Source organism: Nematolebias whitei, chromosome 13, assembly GCF_014905685.2.
Source record: "Nematolebias whitei isolate Nwh7 chromosome 13, NemWhi1, whole genome shotgun sequence".
NCBI lineage: Eukaryota > Metazoa > Chordata > Actinopteri > Cyprinodontiformes > Rivulidae > Nematolebias > Nematolebias whitei.
In genome coordinates, this window is record NC_056510.1 from 38,116,968 (window position 1) to 38,139,606 (window position 22,639).

The window sequence follows — 22,639 nt, forward strand, 5'->3', positions numbered from 1 at the left end:
TATATGTATGTATATATATATATATATATATATATATATATATATATATGTATATATGTATTTTTTTGTAAGATGGCATTCCAGTTAAATTTAAAATATTTTCTCTCCATAATTACCTTTTTAATTACATGAGTAACCAACCCTTAGTTTGTGTTTTCCTGCTCCTCAATTATTTATAGATGACAGATTATTTATATTTGTCTTCCTATGTGGTCCTTGATACTTTTGTGAATTTATTATTGACAGGGAACTGAGGTCTCTGGTGATAGAGATGGTGATGTCCACAGACATGTCCTGCCACTTCCAGCAGATTAAGACCATGAGGAACACCCTGACACAAACAAATGGGTCAGTACCGCAGTTGTGACCTCACGGCTTTCTTTCTCTAGTAATAATCAGTAAAATTAGAAATATAAACCAAATTATTCAGATCTTAAGATGTGTGTTCATACTTTCTAAATATCTCTTCTCTGTGTTCTGACAAAGAGATGATAATTCTAGAAACCAGCTCCATTGGCTGGCTATTACTCACTCCTATCTTTATCTTATCAAATCCCAATCTAAAAAAAGGTGTGTGTGTGTTGTGTTCGCTTTAGTTTTAGGTATGCCATCCATCCATCTATCCATCCATCCATCCATCCATCCATCCATCCATCCATCCATCCATCCATCCATTCATCCATTCAGGTTTCTCACCTATCCATGGCTGTTTCACAGAGGTAACATGTACAGAAGGGAAACTCAGACCTCCCTCTCCCCAACACTCCCCAGCTCCTCCTGGCAGATATGAAAGCATTCCCAGGCCAGAGCGGGCACATAATCCTCCTGCCCAATGGTCTCCTCTCAGGGCTATATGCCTGGAAAACCTCAAGATAGAGACATCCAGGATGCTTTCTAATTAAATGCTTGACGCCTGTCTGTCCATTTCTCCTTTTACTCTTCTTGCAGGTTGTGCCAGTATCTCACTGTGCTGTGACTGTAGGGCTCTGTATTTTATTGCATGTGTCACAGAAGCTTACAGCCTTGTCCCTTAAATTGTATAATTTTTTAGGAAATTTGGGATTTTTTTTTCTCAAAATAATCAAAGTTTTTTGGGGCATCTCCACCAGTTTTGAGTTTCCATAATTCTACATTGCTAGAGCTGTCCAAGGTCCTCAGAGACACCGCGTCTCAACTACCCCTCGCTTTCTGTTCTGATACAGGAAGTTTCTTTCTACCCCGCTCCCCTGGACCAACCTGACATACTCACTATATGATATAGTTAGACTAGACGCTAGTCTCCGGAGAGGAATCTCATCAAAGAAGAGACCTGTGCGTACTCACAAGAACTGGTCGTCCTGGCAATAAAGGAAGCTAACCCCCAGTTGAAGTTACTCTCGGACCAAAGCCCTTCCTGTACAATTTTAACATGTAAACAAGTGCTCTCCTCTGACTAAAGATATCTAGGACTCAAGTCTGAAAGTCCATGTCCAAACACTCCACTAATAAATATTAGTTATTGTTATAACTGGTTCTAATATGTCTTCATTTCAAAAGTGTACTCTGGTAGATTAAATCATAAATGTGGGTGCAGTAATGAAGGCAGGTGCAAAAAGAGCTAAAGTTACATTGTGGGTCAAGTTGGACAATGAGATGAGCACAGTCAGGCTTGCAAGCTATGCATATGAAAATAAAGAGTAATATCAGAAAATTGGGTGTGCAAAATACTGTCTGCAAACACTCAGAATGGAGACAACTGAAAAATGTTGTATTTTTCTCAATTTTGAGTCACCAACTACACTCCAACAGTCACAGCTACAGTACGACAAGTAAGACTGAAGAAGTCTTACGGATGAAAGATGAAACGTTTCTACATTTTTTTTTGTTGCTTTGTTTTGTCTTTTGAATGTCCAGAGGACCAGACTTAACTTTTTTAGATACTGCAGCCTCCACTGTAGAAAAAGGCAGCAAACTTTTAACAACAAAGTTTGTGACTGTCCTGTGACCCCCATCTCGCTTTTCTTTTGTCTGCCCTCCTCACATCAGGGTCAGAGTCGCATGTGAGGAAAACATTAACATAAATATCCAACATTTTTCAGTCAGGTCATCTGGACAATTCCTTTTTTTGTGCTGAATAAACGCGGTTCGGTACTCAGCCCTACTGGCTGAGGAACAAAATGTCTTCTTAGTTCTCCCTCTCGACTTGCAGCAAATATTTCTCATTCCGTTCACAAAATTGTCTAATCAATAATCAAACTTCCAAATTTAAATTCTTTCCATATTTGAAAAAAAAAAAAACCTCACGAGCCCTGCTTCTTGGGAGACTTGTGTGAGACTGGTCCATCTGATGGACACACCAAATCAACAGTGGGTGTTTGGTGTAACGGCCCAACATAAGGTCCTGCAGGCTACCAGATGGAGCAGTGTCCCTGCAGGGGCTTTCACAGGACCGGCACTGACTGGACCATTACAGTTTCCCCCTCCCTGCTTGCCAAGCCCTTTCAGAGATGAGGAGGTGTTAGTTGGGGGTGGGCAGCTGTCACGCTTGTCGCCTCATGCTTGGATGAGATTTTAGGGAAGACACTGTTATCAGCTTGTCAGCGAGCTGATGTGGCTTGTGTTTCTGATGCAGACTGTACAGTCTACAATAAAAACACGTGTTGCATGGAGAGGCTGCCCTACAACAGCATGTTTGAAAGATGGTTGCTGTTGTAGGGCAGCCTCTCCATGCAGTCCTGCATTTATTTTAGTCTCTGCTGTGCTCTTTGTTGCTTTGGCTTTATTCTTTGAGTTTTGTATTGTACTGGAACTGCTTTGTTGTTTCCTTTCAGTGTCGACAAGGTGAAAGTCTTGTCTCTGATGCTTCACGCCGCAGACATCAGCCATCCTGCAAAAGCCTGGCCGCTGCACTACCACTGGACTCATAGTCTGATGGAAGAGTTCTTCAGACAGGTACTAAACTATATTTCTACATGTGTAAGGTTCCTGTTCAACAAAATACTGTCTCCAAGTCCAGTTTGTCACTGATTATCTCACACAAACTAGAGTTGTATTTGGGCCCAAAAAATCCAACCTGACCCGGCCCGGCCCCAGTCCATAGCCATCATTTCCAAACCCCACTCGACTCGATGAATTAACTGTAATTATAGGTTCAAACTCAAAAAACCCACAACATTTTTAATTAAGCTTTGACTGCTTACATATTTATTAACGGTCGGCAAACGCACACAGCTAAGGGGGCAGAAGATCGAATCTGAGGGGGTGTTTGTCATTTCATGGCCGTCAAAGTGCCCCTGCTTCTGCCTGCATTCTGCATTATTCAGACAGGGACCCTGCTCCAACATGTCGGCTATTTTGTGATCTCACCTGTTTGGGTCGTCAGCCGTGCACGTCCACTGAGTGCAGTGGCTGAATGAACGTCCATTTGGGCTGATGGATCACTGGCAATAGTCCATCTGAAGCTTAACTGAACTGTTTACCTCTTTCAAGGCCAGTCAGCGGATGGTCAGATGGCTGTGTGCAGCTAGTGATAGTATGGCAAGCCACGTTACCATATAATTAGATCGTCAGCCACACGCTTCCGCTGATGCAATCAAAAGCCTGACACCGACCCGGCCCGCACATTATTATGGCCTGGCCCTAATCCGGGTCGGGTGGGGCCGGGCTTAGGGCTCGGGTTAGAAATGAGTGATATCTCTAACACAAACCCCAAAATATACAACACTCAAGCTGGTCCTCAAAAACCTGGATAAGTCAGAGGACTGGAGGCTCCTTTAGGTTGTCTTTATGATAAACTATTTACAACACAAAATATCAAACAAATGAAACATTAGATTAAATACTGGTTGGTACATTTGTTAAGTTTGTGGTTCCCAAACTTTTCAGCTGTTGACCCACAAAATGAAAGTTGCAGAAACTCATGACCCTGATGATTATAATATGAATTTGTATGCAGTCATTTAACAAACAGCCTTGTTAACCATTGCAATTTTTTTTTTAAATATATATTTCTAATATCTTTTGTTATATTTTTATCATAGTTGAGGCTAAACACACCATTGGTTCAAGTCAAGTCAAGTCACAGTTCTTTATTGTCATTTGCATCACATGTGGTACATGAGGTGGAATGAAATTGTGTACACAGGGTCCCAGTTACATCCAACAATAGCAAAAACATAAAGTGTAAAAAGAAACAGTAAATAAGAATCTAAGATATACACTAAGAAATATGCTAGTCACTATTAGTGCCAAACAATACACCGAACAACAGCAGCACAAACATGAGTCTTTGTTGGTGGATGAGTACGAATGAATGAATACAGCAGCATGAAATAATCAGCAGCATGAGATCAGCAGCATTGGGTTGGGTGCAAAGATGAAGTTATGGTTTGATATATACCGTATCTTAGTACAAGGGTCACAGTTCATGAAAGGGAAAATTATATAAATGCCAAGTAGCTTTTTTTTTACTATAATAGTGACAGAAAAACAAACTATTACTAGTGGTTAAACTGTAGCAAAACAAGAGCTGTAGGATTTGTTAACATTTAATTTTTTTTTAAAAAGATGTCATATTGTACACTTATTTTCATTAACTGTAAACAATTCAATTCAGTTTATTTATAACATGCCAAGTCACAACAAAGATCATCTCAGGGCACTGAACAGAAACATTCACATATATTATAAAAGCCAATTAGTAAAAGTTATCTAAGGAAGCAGCAGATTGTGGTGAATCTTTACTTTGTTGCAGTCGCCCATACACCCAAACACTGTCGTACAAGCAGTAAATAAATAAATAAAAGGGTAATAAATAGATACAAAGTTAAATAGAAAGGTATCTTTTTCTTGGACTAAAAGAATTACAACACAGAAAATACAAGCTTTATTTCTACAGGTTAGTCTTATTGAGTCACAAGGACTCATTTACAAGAGAGACCTGATTTAGACAAAACCACACAACAATAAACAGCCATAAAATGCATATAAAATGAAAGGTAAATAAAAGTAGTAATATAAAACAAAGTAAAAACAAGCTACATTACGAAACGAGGTAAAATACTAAAAACAGGAACATGTCTGTATTGCACTGATGCACTGCATCACGACTCATGAAAAACAAGACAATAAAGAACCGAATAATGTCTCACTGAAGCACTTAAACCTAGTTCCTCAGCAAGTAATTGCTTGTGTGGAAAATCAACAATTTTATACACACACACTCCACAATATCTTGATTCATGCTCAATAATCCAGGTAGAAAAATCCAACAAAGTTAAGTCAGGTCCTCTGGATGGATTATTTTTGTTGAAACATTTCTTCTTTCATTCAAAAGACTTCTTCAGTCTGAGGAGCCACAACAAACTCAGTCTTATAAATAGCACCTTCACATAATGGGTCAACCAGTGGGTGTCAACCAGTGACATGCAGTCAGGGGAGGCAAGTGAGGCAGTGCCTTTCCTGTCATCATGACAAGTAAAATACTGACAATGATCAGATAAAATATATTTGACCACTTGACTGTTCTATAAAAATGTTTTATAAAACTGTTTTCTGGATTATTTCAACACTTCAGTGGTCAAAATTGCGGAATTTACACATTGCCTGTTCAAACAATACGGGGTGAGGCAGTGTAGTGCTCTGGTTCACCTCTGGGGGCGCTGTGTCATTTACAACATATGAAGTAGGTGGTTTGTGCATGGCCATTGATGTCTCTTTATATCGCCAATATACATGTTTGATTACACATGTGCTACACATGCTAATATTCTACAGACTGTCTAATATATTGAATGAATGTGTGACACATTTCTGCTTTCTAACTGGTCATAATGCACGTTGAAAATTCACAGAGGTGAAGCAGATTATACCTTGCCGCACCAATAGGGGGCAGTGCTGTCCCATAGGGACAATGAAGCAGGTGCATTCTCTGTGCGTTCTTCTGTTACGCAGAGGTGCAGCAGAGGTGAAGCACTCATTTAAGTTTGTTTAGACAAAATGGAAGGTCAAATCTCAAAACTAAAGGATTTTTCTAAACTAGATGAGTCATATACGCATAAAACAAATGGGTTAAAACGTTTGTTTTTTAAACATATTGAAACTGGTTAAAGACTTTACATTGACAGCATGAGTTCAAAACTGTGGATCCTCTCACAGAGAATGCACTTTGAACAAAAAGGGTTCTACAAAAAGGAACCTTACAGTCACCATTTAAAGACACTCTGGTAGAACTGCTGTAGCCCTGCAGTTTCTGTATAATTGCTTAATGGTTTGGGTACAAGTCCATTTAAGCATTTGAAGTTCCATCCATCCATTATCTTTACCCGCTTCTTCCATTTTGGGTCACGGGGGTTGCCGGTGCCCATGTCCAGCAATCACTGTGCGAGGGGCGGGGTACACCCTGGACAGGTCGCAAATCCATCACAGGGACACATAGAGACAAACGAGACAAACAACCATTCACTCTCTCACTCACACCTAGGGACAATTTAGAGTTACCAATCAGCCTAACATGTTTTTGATCTGTGGGAGGAAACCGGAGCACCCGGAGAAAACCCATGCATGCACGGAGAATGCTAACAGTTAAATGCTGGGTTCTGCGAACTTCATCCTTTCTTTTTGTCTCTCGTCTTGAGACATCTGTAGAAGGGTGTTTCTCTCTCTCCTCTTTCTTACTAGGATGTCTCTCTAGGAGGATGTGTCTTCCTCTGAAGTTTCTCGAAGTCCAAGAAAGTGTTTCTTCCCTCTCTGAGGTCCAGTGTAAAGTGAAACTTACATGTCTGCTACAACAGACTGAGGATTGGTCCACCTCTCAAGGAAGAGGTGGTTCTAACTCTTGGCCTTGTTTTTCATAAGGGCCTTAGTAAATCAATCTAAAATCCTTGTTCTGCCTAAAAAGTTTCCTTCTAAAGAGAAAATAAGACAAATGTATTATCTTAAGAAAGATTACTTAAAACACACATTTCTCATGAATAAACATTCAAACTATGACATCTTTAGTAGTAAACTTAAAACATGCAATTTTAAAACAGAGGTGTCACTGTTGACCATAGATCACCTAAAAAACGAATGTCAAATTGAGGACAAAGTCTTTTTCTTTTTATCTTCATAGGAACAAGTCTGAGAGAAGTACTCCTTTTCGATAAGTAGAAAGTTTGGGTGTTTAGAAATGCCAAGGTTAGTTGAACAAAGCCTCGAAAAACAACCTCTCAGTTTCATGGGAAATGAATTAATATTGGATTAATGAGGTTAACACAACAGTTTTTGTATTACATTAGTATCAGCTTGGGAAGTTTGTAAGCTGAGACAATATTTGTGAAATTATGTCTGTTTGTTCCCAAGGGAATAGATGAATCTTATTTTGACAGTTTCAACACCAAAACACAGTAGTTTTTCAGAGTGAGGTGATCTCTTCCTGAGGTGAGGTGTTCCCCTATAGCTGCCTCAAACGAGTCAGCGGGGGAGATGGCGGACTCCAGAAACCATCTGAGCATTATCAAACTGGTTGACCCATTATGTGAAGGTGCTATTTATAAGACTAAGTTTGTTGTGGCTCTTCGGACTGATGAAGTCTTTTGGATGAAAAGACAAGAAGAACCCGCCCAGAGGACCTGACTTAACTTTGATGGACACTCCACAAATGTACTACTTTACTAAATTTTCTACTTTACTTACTTACTTTACTGTACTACTATTTACTAAATTACTAATGGTTTCTTTACAATTTGTGTTTATGTTGGATGTAACTGGGACCCTATGTACATAGTTTTGTCCCACCTCATGTATCACGTGTGGTGTGTATGACAAATAAATCTCTCTGACTCTGACAAGAGAACACCCATTAAATATATGAATTACAGCTTCCCATACTTGCAGCTGTCATCATGTTCCATGATGGTCTGTGACCACAGAAACTTGCAGTACAACTGATTTATAAAACAAACAAGCTGGTTGTTAAATAATGAATGAGTGACAATTATTTTGATGTTTCTTTTCCAGGGAGATAAAGAGGTGGAACTGGGCCTCCCTTTTTCTCCTCTCTGTGATCGAAAGGCTACCATGATCGCCCAGTCACAGATAGGTATGAAATAAAGACTTGTCATCTTGAGTAACCTGTTTTTGAAGATTAGATGTGTGTATATATATATATATATATATATACGTAGTTTTTTTTTTTTTAAGAGTATGAGTTCATGTTCACTTCCTGTATTTTCACCTTTTTCCACTGATGTCCATACTACACCTTTATTTTCAAAATGCTGGCTTTTATGGTTACAGGATTCATCGACTTTATCGTGGAGCCAACGTTTACTGTTCTGATCGACACAACAGAGAAGGTGATTGGTCCACTGATAGATGAGGACAGAAAGGCCATAGAGACTGGAAACAGAAGGTCCAGGTACGTTGATTACAACAACCACAATGAGGGGACTATACAGTGGGATGCAATGGTATTCACCCTATTTTGTATTTTATCTGATTTGTTGCCTTATGGCCTGGAGTATAAAAGTAATTTGGGCTCATTTTAATTCATACAACTTCCACTTTAAAGATTAAATATATTTTTAAACAAATGGGGGAAGAAAAAAAAAAGCCAGGACCAGTCGGAAATTTTTGGAAGACTCAAACAGGTTTCCCTCGAGAATTTCTCTTATTTTGTCCATTTGTCTTCTTTTTAACTCTGACCAGGTTTATAGCCCTTGCAGATAAAAACTATGGTATTGCCACAGCATAATGTTGCCACTACCATGCTTCCCTGTGGATGATGTTCTTAGCATGATGAGAGATGGTCGATGAGCCTCAGACACAATGTTGTTTTTGATAAATGGAATGGTAAATGGACTGTACTTATATAGCGCCTTTCTACTGTATCTTATCGAGATACTCAAAGCGCTTTACATTACAATCTGTGCCCTCATTTACCCATTTATACAGCACTACTAGATCTCTACAAAGCTAATTGAACAAATCATTCTAAAGAGACTAATCGGTGCTTTATCACATTCATACACCGATGGGACACACATCAGAGGCAACGAGGGGTTCAGTGTCTTGCCCTGGAACACTTTTGCATGTGATTGCTGGTGGATTCAAAACCCCAACTCTTGCATTGGAGAACGACTGCTCTAACCACTCAGCCACATCCGCACATATGATAGACAAAACGTTCAGATTTAGTCTCATCTCACCACAGAACTTTTATCCACGTTTGAGGAATTTTCAATACGCCTTTTAACAAACTAAACAGTCTGTCTTGTTACTTTTTAAGAAAATATGTTTTCTGTCCAGACCTTCCATATAACCCAGCTTTGTGCAGCTATAGACAGAAACTCCTGTCTCTTCAGAGGAGATCCCCAGCTTCATCAGAATTATCATTAACCTCTTGTTGTTTTCCATATGATAATTCCAAGATGGTGCTGGTTTGTAGGGCTTGCCATCCATCGCTTTCCGTTTTCTTTCTATTTTTGTTATTTTTACATTACTTTGTGCAGTGTATCGACTCATATTTGCAGTATGATTTTTGGTCACTTTTGGAACTCCATAGTTTTGCTGAACTGCCTGCAGAGTTTTTCTACAGAGGTCAGGATTCTCCTCCACCAGTTCTGTCTGGGATTCCTACATTCCTTCTATGTGACCCTGGCCTTTCTCCCCGGAGGAGACGTCACATATGACAAGGGAAACGTGTGGGGTTTTTTGGTGAAACTGAGGCACAGTGTGGATTATTCTGTCAAGAGTTATGGGTCTCATTCTGGATCTGACCTGTGGTGCTTCAGGGGCCCTGCTGTTGACCAGCTACCCGCACACTCATTCCATGTAAACAACTGGAGTTTACCTGCGCACGGCACAAGTTGACCAGGAGGTGCTATTCTTCAAAATCTGTGGCCGCTGGTGCGAGCTCCCCCTACCACGGCTGTGTCTGCGTTGGACCCTATCAGGTTGTACCTGATCAACGCAAGATCCGTTTCCAACAAGACTTTTATCCTCAATGACTTTTTTTTAAAGATGAAGAGTTGGATTTTCTCTGTGTCACAGAGACTTGGATGTCTGTTGGTGAGTCTAGCGCCTTGGTGGAATTATTTTCTCTGGACTGTCTGTGTTTTAATGCCCCGTGGCCATCAGGCCGGTGCAGTGGTGGATTATTAACAGTCTTTAAACCAAACTTTGCATGTAAACAGTTGTCCATCCCAGTTTCCTGCTCCACCTTTGAACTGAGTGTTTTTGAAATTGGTCATTCTCCTCCGGTTCTGTGCATACTTGTCTACCGGCCCACTTGATCCAAGGATTTCATAAGTGAATTCTTTGATATTTAGTCTGATATCACACTGAGATATGATCACGTTTTAATCATTGGGGGCTTTAATATTCAAGTCTGTTGTCAGGAGAAGTCCTTAGTGAAGGACTTTCTAGACTTATTGGACTCTTTTAATTTAACTCAGCAGGTAAACGGTCCCACCCAAGAACACGGACACACACTGGACCTCGTGTTAACACGTGATGTCTATGTTTGTCATTTGAAAATCGGCAACAATGTGTTTTCAGACCACATGCCTGTGTTGTTCGATTTCACCCCTCCTTGTCCTACTGCTAAGCTGTATGCTCCTGTACGTACCGCACGCACCATTAACCATTTCACTGCTGCTCATTTCACTTAAGTTTTTAACTCTGAAAGGATCAAACAGCCTTTGGTGTCTCTTAAAACAGAGTAGCTAACACTTCAGCTTCATTCTGTCTGTTTAAATGTTCTGGACCGTGTTGCTCTGTTAAAACCAGAAAAGCGAAACTTAGATCAGAACTTTGGCTGAATGACGTCACTCAAGCCGTTAGACATCAGAATAGAATTGAATAGAATAGAAACAGCCTTTATTGTCCCACGGATGGGAAATTCAAGTGTAACAGCAGCAACAGTGCTGGAGAGCAGAGCACAGGTGGAGGAAAGACAGGCTGCAGGTTTCTTTTCAAATGCTAAGGGAGAGTTGGCATCATTATCAGAAAGCAGTTAAAGCTGCTAAATCTAAATACTTCTCTGATATAATTGTCTCCAACTCTTACAACCCCGGTGTTATCTTCTGCACCCTGAACTCAGTTCTTCACCTCAGTGAACCTTAACATCAGGAAGCTTCAACTGAGCTGTGTGAGAATTTTTTTCTATTTCATTTTAGAAAAAGTTACGGGCACTCATTTCCCTACCAGCTCATGATCCGTCCATCCCATCTCAATGTTTAGCTGTGTTTGACCACTTTGAGCCCATCTCTCTGTCTTCTCTGGAGCAGGTAATGTGCAGCATGAAGCCATCTGGTTCCCCATTTGACTTTGTCCTCCCTCGACTCCTAAAGGAGGTTTTTCCTATTCTGGGCCCTTCTATTCTCGCTATTGTGAATAGCAGTTTATCCTTAGGTGTGGTGCCAAAAACTTTTAAACATGCTGCTGTCCAATCTCTCCTGAAAAAACCTAACCTTGACCCCTCAGTCGTGTCCAACTTCAGGCCTGTCTCCAGACTCCCATTTGCCTCTAAACTACTGGAAAATATAGTTGAGTCCCAGTTGAAATGTTTCTTGGAGGATCATGCTATCTTAGAGTTACTCCAATCTGGCTTTAAAGCTCTCCACAGCACTGAAACTGCTCTACTGAAGTTTTTTAATGACATTTTCCTAGCCACAGATGCAGGTGATTCTGTGCTGCTTGTCATATTGGACCTTACATCTGCTTTTGACACCATCAAACATGGGATCCTCATTTCTAGGCTGGAGCAGTGAGTGGGCATCACAGGGTCAGCCTTCAAACGGTTTAAATCCTAACTCTCTGACAGAACCTTTTGTGTCAACATCAAAGATTTTAGATCAGCATTGGCAGCGCTTCAATGGGGGTACCACAGGGGTCCATCCTTGGTTCCCTTCTCTTTTCTTTATACCTGCTGCCACTAGGTGCTATTTTCTGCAAACACAACATACCCTTTCATTTCTATGCTGATGAATGTCAAATTTACTTCCCCCTGAGGCACAGTGGAACACGCTCTATTCAACTTCTTCTTGACTGCCTGACTGACATCAGGGACTAGATGGCTTTAAACTTCTTGAGTTTCAATGAGAAGACATCTGAAGTCATGTTGTTCCGTCCCAATGGCAAGTTCATGAACCACTGCATTGACCTTTCTTCTCTAGCCCTGTTCTTGAAAAAAAAGAGTCACAAATCTGGGAGTAATAATGGATCCTTCCTTGAAACTTAACAGTCACGTACACATGATTGTTAAATCCTGTTTTTTTTTCAGTTGAGACAACTTTCTAAACTGAAGCCCATACTGTCCAAAAATAATCTTGAGACAGTGATCCATGTGTTCATAATATCCAGGCCCGATTACTGCAGTGTGCTTCTGTTTGGAATCAGTCAGTCCTCCTTTGCATGACTGCAACTGGTCCAAAATGCTGCAGCCCGATTTTGAACTGGTACAGGCAATAGAGAGCACATTACCCCAGTTTTGGCCTCCCTGCACTGGCTACCCATTCACCTTCAAATCCAGTTCAAAATACTCATGTATGTTTTTAAATCACTAAACAGTTCTGCCCCCTCTTATCTCACTGATCTTCTGCAGCCATATGTCCCACTGCACTCTCCGAGGTCAGCAGACCAGATGCTTCTTTCAGTTCTAGGAACCCGTCGTAAGCTCAGAGGTGACAGGGTGTTCTCTGTTGCAAGTCCAATATTGTGGAATGAGTTACCACTGCGTGTCAGGCAGGCTCCCACTCTCACTGTTTTTAAGTCTTACTTAAAAAACAACTTTTATTCCCTGGCCTTTAACACTGTGTGATTTGTTTTGATCCTGTCTGTATTCTACAGTGTTAGCCATTTAGTTATCTGCTGCTATTTGTATTCTCAATCTACCCAGAAGGGTCACCACTAGGATTAGGCTAAACCCCACTGCAGTCTCTCCTCCAAGGGGTATATCAAACTAATCTAGCACTTGAGTACCCAGAGTAACCTTAGGTTAAGGCTGTGTTAAAGGTGACTCACCCAGTTTGTTAACGACCTTCAATTGCAAGTCACACCCTTATTTCACCCCATGACTCGCCCAACCTAGCAGCCATGGTTGGTTCGTTGCCCATGGAGAAACTTGCATTCACGGTCACCCATCTGCGGTTGTAGAAGTGCAATTGTTACTGATCTGGTATTTTTTAGAATCTAGGCATAAGATTCCAGGATGCTGTTTAATCAAAGCTGAGAAACATTTAAAAATCTCTACTTTTTGTTAGAATTGAACCAAGCTTTCCAAATCCATGAGTACGAAGTGTAGAAATGATGGTCCAAAGTTTTACATTTTATGCTTTGCTTTAATTAATGATTTGTAGGGGTACCACATTATTAGCACACTATAGATGGTTAAATTCAATTATTCAATAAGATCAATGATAAAGAGTCCATGCCTGGTTCTAGGAAATATCCTATTGGTCAGATGGGACGTTCAGGGTATGGGGAGTCCACAAAGGTAATGCTTTCCTGGCTCCGATGAGCTGTGTTAGGAGATCTTGAATCCTAGAGCATAGATGGTCCCCTAAAGAAAAGCCTCCTCTTAATGGAATGGACTGTTACACATTTGGAGCCCCAAAGCATATTAAATCCCCCAAAACCCCTAAAACTGTCCCATGAGCCAACCAGATTTCTGACCAAACTGTTACAATCAACCTTGACAGCACACAATTTATGTGATAACTTTTCAAGAGGGCTGGAAACAGGATAATACTTTCTTAGTCTAAACTTTTTCACTCAGTTAAAAAACACTGCTATTTTGTATAAAATTTAGCATTTGGACAATATATTAGGGGCCGCTCACCATTTCTGTCCGAAGCCCTTTGGATAATGGCAAGAGAATTCTCTCCTCCAGAGCCCTGGAAGGAATCACCCTTAACCCCCAAAAGCAGTCCTAATCTTGAGGGGTCTGGTCTGGCGTCAGCTCGGCTGAACAAGGGAGTATTCCTATCTTGATGAAAAAGAAGTCTCTTCTGAGCTGTCCAAATCCCCCTGAGTGGCTCCTGGGGCAATAGCAATATTGTCCTGTCTCATCGACTCCACGGTCCATTCAGCACTTCCCCGTAGTTGTGTCTGGTTTTTATAGATGGATTACTGGTTAGAACCAGTTTTTTCATCGTGCCATTCTCTGGTGTCATGCTCTGATTGGCCTCTGCACCTTAGGGTTGTGTGTTTCTCGGAACATGAAAAAACATTCTAAAAACATGTCCTTTTATGGTATTGAGAGTATCATCTTGTCTCCCAGCCCATCAGTTACCAGCACGAGTTTTATTACAACACTTTTCTTCGTATTTGTTTTAATAATAACATTTACCTGTTTACTCAGCTCCCTTCTTTATCCTGGAATGCTTTTAGGCTCCCTCTGGTCAATCATAAATCAAGATACTGTAATGCACTCCCCATCTGTCCTGGAATGATTTTACATACATTCCAGATGGAGATTCATAGATTAAGCAAGATAAGGTAATGCATTACCCTCCATCTCAGTTTCATCATACAGTTTCCACTGTTCTGAGCACAGACTATATTTTTAATCTACCATAATTTTAACATTACTTTATTCTAATCACAGAATACAGTATAATTCTAGCATAATCACCACATGCAGTGTTCACTTCATTCTAATAACAGAATACAGTATAAATCTGTCACACTTGCAGCATATAAGCAGGGGACGATTTCATCAAATGTGACATTATTTGACAGTATCTATGTTTTTATTTTTATTTATTCTACTCTATTATTTTTACTCTATTTTTATTTTACTCTGGTACTTGCCGCAGCAGCCCATTTCAGACAATGGCGAAACTGAGGGTTAGATCCACGAACATCACGTTGTCCATCAACAGAAGGAAGAAACAGTGATGAGTCCGGAGCTTCTGGATAAACAGACCAGAGGTAGCAGTAGCGCAGAGGTCCAGGTAGTCTACACAGCCATGTCGGGATGTGTTTGTAAAATCCCCATCAGCCCAAAAGTCAGAGCAACAGGTGATAAGAATTTTATGGAGTTGTTTGACAATGACCCCACGCTTCCAAAAAAGTCTGAGCTTCACCTGGACACCGGCTGTCTCGCTTTCTATTCCTCCGAGATCCATGTGAACCCAGCACAGGGTTGCAAAAATCGCCAGAAGGGAAGCTGCTCGGTGGTGAGCCAGCACCTGAAGTTGGGGTGCAGCTCCTCTGCATGGACCCCCGAATGGACAGCAGCATTTGCCGATTATAGACCAACATTGAACATCCCCAATACAAAATGAAAACAGGAGAAAACAGATTTAAAAATGCAGAAAAATAACGGCAGCTTGCAGCAGTGACAACTGACAGTAGCGAGTTCAAACACAGGCGCCATCATACAGTCTACGCCAAACCACGCCCACATACATTTACGCTGGTGGCATGTTATTGTACGTCCATCCTCATTGAAAGAACCCTGTGGCCGCAGGCTGACCCTGGGCTGACCAAAATTAGCCCCAATGAGCCGCAAACTGAGGGGGCGTGGCAAGACATCTGTCAATCATTTTGAACCATGACAGAACAGAAACAGAACGGGGCTGTCAGAATTTAGCCCTTTGGAACGACCCTGGGATTTTTCCCAGGCGGTTTGACATCAGTTTTGTTGTAAATTTAACAAAATGTGATACATTATTTCTAAAATGTTTTAAGTGGTTATTTTTAAGTTGTTTATTTTAACATCTTTATTGTAAATACCATAAAGGGGGTGCTAAGCCCCCTTAGCCCACTGATACCAGCTGTGACTGCTGATATGTTTTCATAATTCAATGATAATATTTACTTCACTATGACTTTGACGTGTGGAGAGCTCATTGGTCTTCATGTTGTTTCTTGCTTGGTGGCAGCTCTTACTACTTAGAGGTGATAAACTGGTATGGTATGAAATAAGATGTTTTATATTATCGATGCAGGAAACAAACTGCAGTTATGTTTCATTTACTGAGTGACTCTTTTAAGTCCTTTAGGTCAAAATATTATTCTGGAAAAGAATAAAGCTTGCTGTAGTAATTGATGCTGTCTTCCTGAACATAATATAACCCATTTTTGTAGTGTCTTTTTAACTTATAGAGGCTACACACATTTATTTATTCTAGTTTGTACAGTCACACAAACACTCCATCCTACAGTTCCACATTCATGCGAGCATGTGTGCCGCGCTATTATCTCTGACTAACAACACTGTGGTCAGTCCTGATTCTACGTGTTGTAACATCAATACTGAAGCAAGATGGGGGGGGGGGGGGGGCCTTTTTTTGGTGTGTGGGGGGGGGGGGGGTGCATGCACTTGGTTTATGAGCAAAGTATCTCATTTTAACTTTCTACAAATCTGCTCCCAACCTTGTCCAGTCTGACAGGAAGTGGCTCAGTCACCGTGGAGTCGGTCCAGAGACACAGCAGCAGTCGCCATGGGAACAGTGACGATGGACAGATGAACTTTTCTCTAACAGCCATTGATTTGCCGGGTCTGAGGCTCCACCTTTCCAGTGTCATCGCCAGCAACAAGGAGCGATGGAAAGAGCTGTCTGTGCATGGTAGAAGCAGTTACATTTAGAGTTTGTTAGTGTGTGTTTCTGCACTCTATTTCCTGTGATCAGAGCAGAAGAAAAGTGAATGAAAAAGTTAAATATCAAAACTGCTGTGAACTGAGAGAAAATGTAGGTGGCTTTAAGTTATCAGAAAGATAACACAAATTTAGGATTAAGCTCTTTAGTTGTTGAAGTTTGATTACAATTCTCTTTTCATATTTTGCATAAAATATATTTTTTTAAATCTGTTGAACAAGTTGTTGAGTGATGAAGGATTTTTCTTAATCAGACTATCTTCCAACGATTGGCAGGCAAATATTTTTTGTACGTAACATTAAATTATTTTGTGTTCTCTGCCTTTATTGACTTGATAGATCTTCCTCTTTCACATAATGAACAGATATTTGGATTTTGAACACCATACAGAAGTGCTCAAAATGTTTACATACCCTGGCAGAATTAGTGGTGGTGGTGGTGGGGGGTGGCAGAAGAATGAGAAATAATACAACAAGCTTTATTTCACTCATGGTTAGTGGTTGGGTGAAGCCATTTATTTTCAAACAATTGTGTTTGACTTTTAAATCATGACAACAGAAAATGCCTAAAAGACGCTTTATCAAAATTTTACATAAACTAGAAACAGTTCTTCTAATCCTGAACATTTAATTGCATAATTGATTTAGCATATTACAAAAACACAATAAACAAGTTTTGGCATAAAAAATGCACACATGTTGACACACCCACACACACGTGTAAATGGCTACTAAAGGTAGTTATCTTCACCTGTGATATGTTTGCTTGTACAAGTGGGAGTGTATAAAAAGCCTGAGGCTCCCGACATGTTTCAACTGGTGTTACATGGATGTTGTTGGATTCCAAGCCATGGGGAAAGCAAAGATTTATCAAAGGAGATAATTATAATATAACTTTATAAAACAGGAAAAGGATATAAAAACATATCCAAGCAATTAAGACTGCCAATCAGCAGTGTTCAGACCCTAACTAAGAAGTAGAAAATGAGAGATTCTGTTGAAAGCAAGCCACAGTCAAGTAGACCAACAAGAATTTCAACCACAACTGCCAAGGAGGTTGTTCGTGATGCAAACAAAAACACACAAATAACTTCAGCTGACATACAGGACCTTCTGAAAAAAACATGGTGTGGATGTTTCGAGATGCACAAAGGGAAATTAAATGTAACTCATCATCCTGGTTTCATTAAAGAGTTGCTCTAGATGCTGATGGCTGTGGGCAGGAAGGTTCTCTTGTTGTGGTCTGTCTTGCAGCGGATCTGAAGAAGCCTCTGACTGAAGACACTCTGTTGTTGTATAACAGTCTGACGAAGGAGGTGCTGAGGGTTGTCTATAATGTTCCTCATTGTGTGCAATCATCTCCAAAAGTTCTAGAAGAGTCCCCAGAACTGAGCCAGCCTTCTTTATGAGCTTGTTGATCTTTTTTAAGTCGCTTGCTCTGGTGCTGCTCCCCCAGCAGATGATGGCAGAAGAGATAGCACTCTCTACAAGACTTATAGAAGATATGCAGCATCTTGCTGCAAACACTGAAGGACTTCAGCTTCCTCAAGAAGTACAGTCTGCTCTGTAAATGGACTGTACTTATGTAGTGCCTTTCTAGCTGATCAGGATACTCAAAGTGCTTTACACTACAATCTATGCCCTCATTTACCCATTCATACAGCACTCTATCTCTACAAAGCTAAGTGAACAAATGATTCTAAATCAGTGCTTTAGATCACATTCATACACCAATGGAACACACATCGGAGGCAATGAGGGGGTTCAGTGTCTTGCCCAGGGACACTTCGGCATGTGACTGCTGGTGGATTCAAACCCCCAACTCTTGCATTGGAAGACGACTGTTCTAACTACTTAGCCACAGGTGCCTCTGTCCCTTCTTGTAGATGGCTTCACTGGCAGAAACTTGAACTAAGGAAAGGAAACTAATGGGTTCTTTTTGGCTTAAGGAAGAATTTTAAGAAATATGGGCTGCATGGTCGAGACACCAGAAGAAAGCCATTACTGTGCCAGTGCCACAAAGCGGCCCCCTTACAGTGTGCCAAACAGCGCAGAGAAAAGCCTCAAACAGTCTGAAACAAGTTATTTGGAGTGATGAGACCAAAATTGAACTTTTGGGCCACAACCATAAACTTTACATTTGGAGAAGAGTCAACAATGCACATGATGACAGTACAATTGTCAGAAGTTAGTGGTGGATGAAGCCAAATGCAGACAGATGCTCTGGAAACTCGAGGGTCAAGTAATAATATTTATTAAAAAGAACAAGAGGCTGACGAGGCAGCAAAACTTACATACGTGGAAGAGGCGACACGGGTGAAGACAGAAACATAAGAGCCATACCAAACAATGAGACGCAGACTTATATAGTGAAACACTGACGAGACAGAGTGAGAAACACTTGGGGTGATTGGGATTACTAATAGGTGTGATCAGAACTGAACACAGGGGAGTCCAGGAGCTGAAAAAAACCACAAGAGGGAGACATACACTAGAAGACACAAATCCTTACAACACCATGCCTACTGCGAAACACAGCGGTGGATCACGCTTTGGGGACCAACAAAGTCCATGCTCAATAATCTAGGTATACAATCCAACAATTTTCAGTCAGGTCATCTGGACAGTTTCTTTTTTTTTTTTTTTTGTGCTGAAATGTTTCACCTTCCATCCAGAAGGTTTCATCAGTCAAGGAACCACACAACACAAAACTGATTCTTCCCCCAACTGCTTACTCCAAAGTGGAACAAACCAGTTATGTTGATGCTAAGATGGTCTCTTTGGCATGCCCCCTCCTCCGGTTCCAGCCCTCTTCCTCGTCGACAGTCATGTCAAACTAGTTAAAAACCAACAAAGTCCATGCATATAATCCAGGTATACAATCCAATTTCAGTCAGGTCATCTGGACAGTTTCTTTTTTTGTTTGTTTTGGGGACATTTTGGAGATGTGTGAGCTACGCACGCACTTGACAAGAATTGATGGCAAGATGAATGCAGCATGTTATCAGAAAATACTGGAGGAAAATTTGCACTTATCAGCTCGGAAACTGTGCATGGGATCTCTTGGACATTCCAACATGACAATGATCCAAAACACGAGGCCAGGTCAACGTGTCAATGGCTACAGCAGAAAACATTGAAGGTTCTGAAATAGACATCTCCGTCTCCTGACCTCAATATCTTCTTTGGAGAGATCTAAAAAATGCAGTTCATGCAAGACATCCCAAGAATTTACAGGAACTGGAGATATTTGCCAAGAAGAGTGGGCAGGTTCACCAATTGCAAAAATAACGTGTCTCATCCACAACTTTCACAAAAGATTTCAAACTCTCATTGATGCAAAATGACATGGTGTTATAAACTATGGTATGTAAATTTTTGGTCAGGATCATTTGTGTATTTTCTATTGTCATTATGATGTGAAAAAGACAAATACAATACATAGTTCCCATGTGACGTAACATCAGGGGCATTTCCGGTGCATCCTCCATGTTGTAAGGCTGCCTGTAGCAGTAGGTACAGATACAGTGCAGTTTACCGGTAGTTAATTTTCTCGAGTTTTTTTTTTTTCGTTCTTTAAGTAAATTGCAATGGTTGTTTCGTGCTGGGTTAAAGGATGTTACAACCGGGTAGAGGTTTGGGCAAAGCGTAGTTTTCACTTAATCCCAAAAATAAGGAAATGTGAAGGACCTCCATCGAAGGAGCTCACCGCAGAACATCGTTGAGTCTGGCTAAGGATCTGCTCTCGAAGACATCATGCTCCGATCACTTTTTGTCCGGTAAACAAAAAATTCTATATAAATTATTTTGTGAAACAATGTCAGAACAATGTCAGAATATAACTGTCTGTGTGTTGGAACTGTTTATTTTTTTCTTCATGATTTAGCGTCTCTACTACTGTGGTTAGCTTAGAAATGCTATGCTACGTGCTAACCTCCACACCGTAACACTCACATCAACAAAGTTCTGGTTCTAGTTCCGTGATGAGCCTGGACTGTTTGTTGTCAGGAGGCTGCATGTTATTTTATTTAAAGCTTTATTTAGCTGGTTAGATATGATTGAGAACAGTTTACACATCTTTATTTCAAGATGGGGTCAAGAATGGCATTACAGCAGCTCACAAAACATGACCCGTCATTAAACCAGAGTTATTAAAGCACACTTAAAATAATGATGGTGAATAAACGGGGCGGCTGTGGCTGAGTGGTTTGAGCAGTCGTACTCCAGTGCGGGACTTAGGGGTTAGAATCCACCAGCAGTCACATGCCGAAGTGTCCCTGGGCAAGACACTGAACCCCTCATAGCCTCTGATGTGTGTCCCATCAGTGTATGAATGTGATAAAGCTCTGATTAGTCTCATTAGAATGATTTGTTCAATTAGCTTTGTAGAGATCTAGTGCTGTGTGGATGGGTAAATGAGGCACAGATTGTAGTGTAAAGCGCTTTGAGTATCTTGAAATAATATAGAAAAGCGCTATATAAGTACAGTCCATTTACCATTTACCATTTACCATTTCAACGGAGAAAAACGCACATGAAGCTAAAATTGTACTAAAATGTGAGTAAATATCAGTTAAAGCATTTACTAAACAAATCTGTCAATAGTTAATATAAATATGTGTGTGTTATACAGTATAACACTGTTTATGTTGCATATACTGTATATACTGTACAGTATGTACAGTATATGCATCACACACACACACACACACACACACTGTAGTTAATATACATAATATTTGAACACTGCAACATTGTCAGACTAGAACTATCAGTTTGTTTTGATTTTGAGTCCCCCTTTACTCTCTTGTGTGAATAAAGCAGTGGGATGCTGTCTGTAATGAAAATATTCCATAACACAAGTTCAACTTTTGGGTATTACTTTCTACATTTGTCCTATTGAATTGTTTCTTTTTTTCAGGAAGGCCTGCACACAAGTCAAACACAGACTGGTCTCCTACACCGAAGTTGACAGACACACTTACTCAGAAAGTCAGCAGCAGAGGAACAGCAGGTAATGACACAAGCAACCGGCACAATAATTCAAAAATATTAAAGTAAATCTAAGATAAAAATAACTAAAATCAATATAAAATTGAACATATATCATTGTGAATGAGTAAAAATGTTAGGAGCAATTAATTTTACAAATGTTTTTCTACTTTGAGTAACAAACTTCATAGTCTTATTTTAGACTTTATGATGCAAACACGATAATGTTTACTAATCTTTTTTTTATTTTTTAAGATACAGACGAGTGAAGGGCCGAGTTCGATCCAAAGAAAAGCTTCACTGTGAGGACTCCTAGACCTGGGTCCAGTCTCAGTTCCTAGACCTGGGTACAGTCTTGGATCCTGAGGGGTTGGCTGCTCCAATTGGGCAGTCCCACATGACAAGGAATCTGTTCCAGTTAGTCAGAAAGTCAGAAACGTTGGTTACGTATTGTAACCCCAGATTCTATGAGTGTAAGCGTAGCCCTTTAAACGCTGCCGCTATTGGGTTTACCCGCCCGTAGCGCGCCGAACACTGAAAACTTCTAGTCCACGTCCACCTGCTGTATGGGCCCCACCCGGTCCGTTATAAATTGCATCTGGACCGGAAATCGACTCCCAAAGGCTTACTCTTTTTCTTCAGCCATTTGTGAGCCAGTGAGGCCCAGTTTTTAAAGGGCTACACTTACACTCATAGAATCTGGGGTTACAATACGTAACCAATGTTCTATTTTGTGGAAGCTACGCCCTTTAAAGCTGTCGCTGTTGGGTTTAAAGGACGGAGCAGGATATGGTCCATGCCTCACTGGGTTTGTCCGAGAACCATAAAAAACACACTAATATCCGCCTTAAACCCCATTCTTTATTCAAACGTAATTACGAACCATTGAGCCATGTACCTGGTGCGTACTGGATTACAGGCGTGCAGCCTCTGTGCCTGATCTTAGCTGAAGGAATGTTTATTCATATCAGACATCAGAGCTAATAACAAGGTTGTTTTGAGTGACAGATACTTCAAAGGTATCTGGTCATGGGACTCAAACTGATTTTTAGTTAGTGCACTGAGAACAAAGACTAAATC

At 40.6% G+C, this 22,639-nt stretch overlaps 1 protein-coding gene across 1 annotated transcript in view; it reads left to right on the forward strand.

The window, feature by feature from the left end:
- LOC119419392 (calcium/calmodulin-dependent 3',5'-cyclic nucleotide phosphodiesterase 1A-like) overlaps positions 1–22,639 on the forward strand; it is a 52,720-nt gene that overhangs the window by 14,785 nt on the left and 15,296 nt on the right. The window contains exons 4-8 of the mRNA XM_037686701.1: positions 247–348; positions 2,811–2,931; positions 7,978–8,059; positions 8,257–8,377; positions 16,354–16,538. Of these exons, the coding sequence (XP_037542629.1) occupies positions 247–348; positions 2,811–2,931; positions 7,978–8,059; positions 8,257–8,377; positions 16,354–16,538 (611 nt within the window). The remainder of the gene's footprint in view (positions 1–246; positions 349–2,810; positions 2,932–7,977; positions 8,060–8,256; positions 8,378–16,353; positions 16,539–22,639) is intronic.